Below are 3,936 nucleotides of genomic sequence, written 5' to 3' on the forward strand. Positions count from 1 at the left end.
AACTATTTCAACATTAAAAAGATTTCTCATGTGAAATTTCAAAATTTTTCTGATGCATAAAAGCATCTTTAATCTTAAAATGAATATTACTTTGCATGATAAATAAGCAACACGCAAAAAAGAAAAAAATTGCTTTACAAACCTTAAAACTTAATAGCAAAAATTGATATTTTGTATACTGATAATGTGCCAAATTTTGTTAACATTAGCTTACTAATTTAAAACTTATAGTATGAAAACTATAACAAGCATAAAATGGTTACAAAGTCAGTCCCAGGGACTGAGCCCATGCTGAAAAGTTAAACAAGCTTACCCTTGACCTTTACACTGTCTGTAATAGGGTTAAATGGGTGTCAAGTATTGCCTTTAAAATGAAAAGCCAATTCTTATTACTCTTACTATGGGAAAAATTCTAGAGTCTTATAAAAGAAGATTTGTAAAAATAATTTTGTAAAACATGACATCCTAAAAGGAAATTAACATGGATTCTGTGATGACTTCCATGTGCACACATCATAGAACATCCACTTTAGCCTTGACTAGTTCAACACAATAAAGGAATTGTGTGGATTCCCAGGAACTGTTACTTTAAACATCATAAATAATAACATGCAATGCACACAGATTGGATAAGTGATATAATGTGTCGAGTGGCAAAACCATTGTTTTTAGAATTCTACATTATAAATTAATATGGAAAACTTGTATGTATTACTAATAATTCTAACAGGTAACTTTAAAGTACATGGTATAGTCCGTACAATGTTATGGGGACAGCTGGCTTGCTCACATTGCTCTTTTTCTCCTTAATGCAGCCTAGCATACATAATGTCATATGTTTACAGTACTTTACATATTTATGTAAAGAACAATTTAACAGTAAAAACATTATACATTCTATACAGTTATGTTCAGTGTTAACTATTGTCATTTGACCAAAAAAAACATTATACATTATTCTTTAAACATTATACATTCTATACGATTATGTTCAGTGTTAACTATTGTCATATGACAAAAAAAACATTATACATTATTCTTTAAACATTATACATTCTATACGATTATGTTCAGTGTTAACTATTGTCATATGACTGACTGTTGAGATGATTTAAGATGACCACATGTTTGTGATAATTGAGTCAAAGTTAATTCATCAAACAAGTGACAAAGAAATGACATGTTAGTCAGAGTTCTGAGCAGGTATCTTCATGCTGGACGTGAATGCACAAATTAAGCAAATTATATCCCTGTAGAAAGCTGGAATCAAGGGAGTCTTGATTAAACAAGTTTGATTATTGATAATCTGATGAACCAAATTGGCCAAGAACGGTGTCTGTTATAATTTCGGAATACTCACAAGCATAATGTAACTTAAGAATAACCATGTCTAGGAATTGTTGGTATGTATATGTTAAAGTGATTGTAATTTATAACATCAAAAAATTGTATTATTCAATTACAAGTAAAAGTTGTGGATTTGTTGTAATTTCAAATAGCCTTATCAAAGTTAGGAATGTACTCCATGTTTAGGTCTTGCTTATGTGGGGGCATGGTATGAGAGGTAGAAAGTATGATGGAGGTTCTTACTTAGGATGTCAGATCCTAAAATTTTTTATTGTGTTTAAAGGAAGGTTAAAATATTTTAATATAATAATACAAGTAATATATATTGGATTCATCATGTGCTTTATATGTGCAAGCTGCTTGCTAAGTTGTAATATGTTTTTTATACTTTTAGGGCAGATCAAGGTTTTGTGCAATGATTCAAGTATTTAATAGATTTAATTCTGAAAAATGCTTAGTGGGTTCAAGTGAGATGCAAAGATCTTATCTGCTGCACCTTTAAAAGATCTCATCTATAGAAGTTTTGTGTACGTCTTGCATATTTCCTAATGTAGCTGTTGTTAACTATATTCAGAAATGAAAACAAAATTGTGTTTGATGATGAGTAGAAGTGGGAAATATCTGTTATAAATTAGTAACCTAGAATAATTAAATGTATCAGATATCTTCGAGTATGTGATACTTTGTCACTGCATTTGTGATCGATAGCATTATGACAATCATTTTGGTTTACAGCTTGAGAAAATAATGTTAGATTAATCAATATTTTATCTGTTTTAGTGGATATAAGAAATATTTAATAATGATATGTAGGTCTAATGGGGAAAAAGGGGAGTTTAGAGTTTAATGTAGGTCTTAGTGAGTATGACATATTTTTACATAAGAATATGTTCTGAAGATTGTATGTAAACAGGAGTATACAACAGTAACAAGTTTTTATGTAATAAAAGTTTTCATTTATGTGTTATTATTTTTTCAAGTATTTGTTATTATGTATATGTTTAATTTAACAGTTATGTGAAAATAGGATATTTTTATCAAAACTATCAGGATAAGTAGCCAAAATTTGCCTTAATTTAGAGGACATTAACTACCATAAAAAGTCACTAAATTGATTTTAATATGGAACTAAGTTGCAAACAAACACATGACTTAGAATTCAATTAGAAGTCTGGAAATATCGTTTATTCATGGTAAGCCATTATGGTAGATAAAATTAAAACAAGCGATATAACAAAACCAAATCTGTTAATTGAGGTCACTTCTAGATACCAATCAATGAGCTTATGTTTAATATTCATTGTATTTTTGCCACAACAAATTATTTTTAATACTTTTTTCAATTATATGATAACAGATAATCACTTTCCAGTGTAAATATTAAAAAAAGAGATTTTTGTAAATAATTTTTAATGATATACAACATAAATGATGAAGCTTGAAATTATTATTTAAAGCCATAGCAAGTTATTAATAATATCACTTATAAAACATGCATGAACATTCATATTGATTACTAATTATACTTCTCTTTCCTCAGCCGTGTAATTTTGCCTTTGACTGTTGAAGAGGTATGTAGATGATATATTCTATAGTAATATTTGCACTTGGTTTCATTTGTAAAAAATATTATATATATATATATTGTATATAAATAATATTAATATTTCTGTAATATAATGGTTTGTTAAATCTGTTTTATGTTGAGTTGCTTGTATTTCTTTATGAACAATTTTGTAACCTTATATGTAGATTTCAACAGTAGTATTTGAAAGAAGCTCATAGTTGTGGACCATGATCTTGTGTTATGTGTTACACATTATAAATTGAGGATGTGATACAAAATTCAGAATAATTAATTTTGAATACCTGATTTGTCAAGAAATCATTAAAACTGAATAATGTTTTGGTCTCAGTACTGAAGTCTTTATCACGTTCAATCAGAATACACACACAGATAAAAGTGTTACCCGGGACAGTGCAATCCGTGGAAGTGTAAATTCCAGTACTATCAACTCTTCTAAAAATATCTTTAAAATAGATAATGAAGAACTATAATATACATACATCAAAGTAAGAGGGTAGTACATAATTATCAAGACTGTCACATTTTCTCTTTCTCGACAAATTTTATGTATAAACTAATGTATTGTTTGATTTTATGGTATAGTTTAACTCATTTAATATTTTATGCATGTATGAAATAGATTTTTTTGTTTTTTAAATTAAGATTATGCCTACAAAAAGATTTATTTATATTCCTTTGAATTATTTCTCTGAAATAAGTTCCACAAAGCTTCAGTAACAGGGTTTTTTAAATATATCTAACTTTTAGGAGCCAGGAAAGTAGCTTAATCTAATGAGGAGTAACATAACATAATATTTTGGGACAACATGGGACCTATTGGTCCATCTTGGCTGTTCCATCTTCAAAACTAAATTAAAATGATTAAAAAACTCAGCCCTTTTCATTCATATACTTATCAAGCTTTTTCTTAAACTGACTTAAATTTACTGCCTCTACAACATCTGAAGGCATCCCATTCCAAAGGCCAACCACTCTGTTAGAAAAATAAAACTGTCTTAGCT

The 3,936-nt window shown here is 28.3% G+C and overlaps 1 protein-coding gene across 1 annotated transcript in view; it reads left to right on the forward strand.

Moving 5' to 3' along the window:
- Positions 1-3,936, forward strand: part of LOC106459675 (phosphatidylinositol transfer protein alpha isoform-like) — a 38,756-nt gene that overhangs the window by 5,559 nt on the left and 29,261 nt on the right. Inside the window, exon 2 of the mRNA XM_022386210.1 lies at positions 2,888-2,918. Within this exon, the coding sequence (XP_022241918.1) occupies positions 2,888-2,918 (31 nt within the window). The remainder of the gene's footprint in view (positions 1-2,887; positions 2,919-3,936) is intronic.

This window comes from Limulus polyphemus, unplaced genomic scaffold (assembly GCF_000517525.1).
Source record: "Limulus polyphemus unplaced genomic scaffold, Limulus_polyphemus-2.1.2 Scaffold647, whole genome shotgun sequence".
NCBI classification, from domain to species: Eukaryota; Metazoa; Arthropoda; class Merostomata; order Xiphosura; family Limulidae; genus Limulus; species Limulus polyphemus.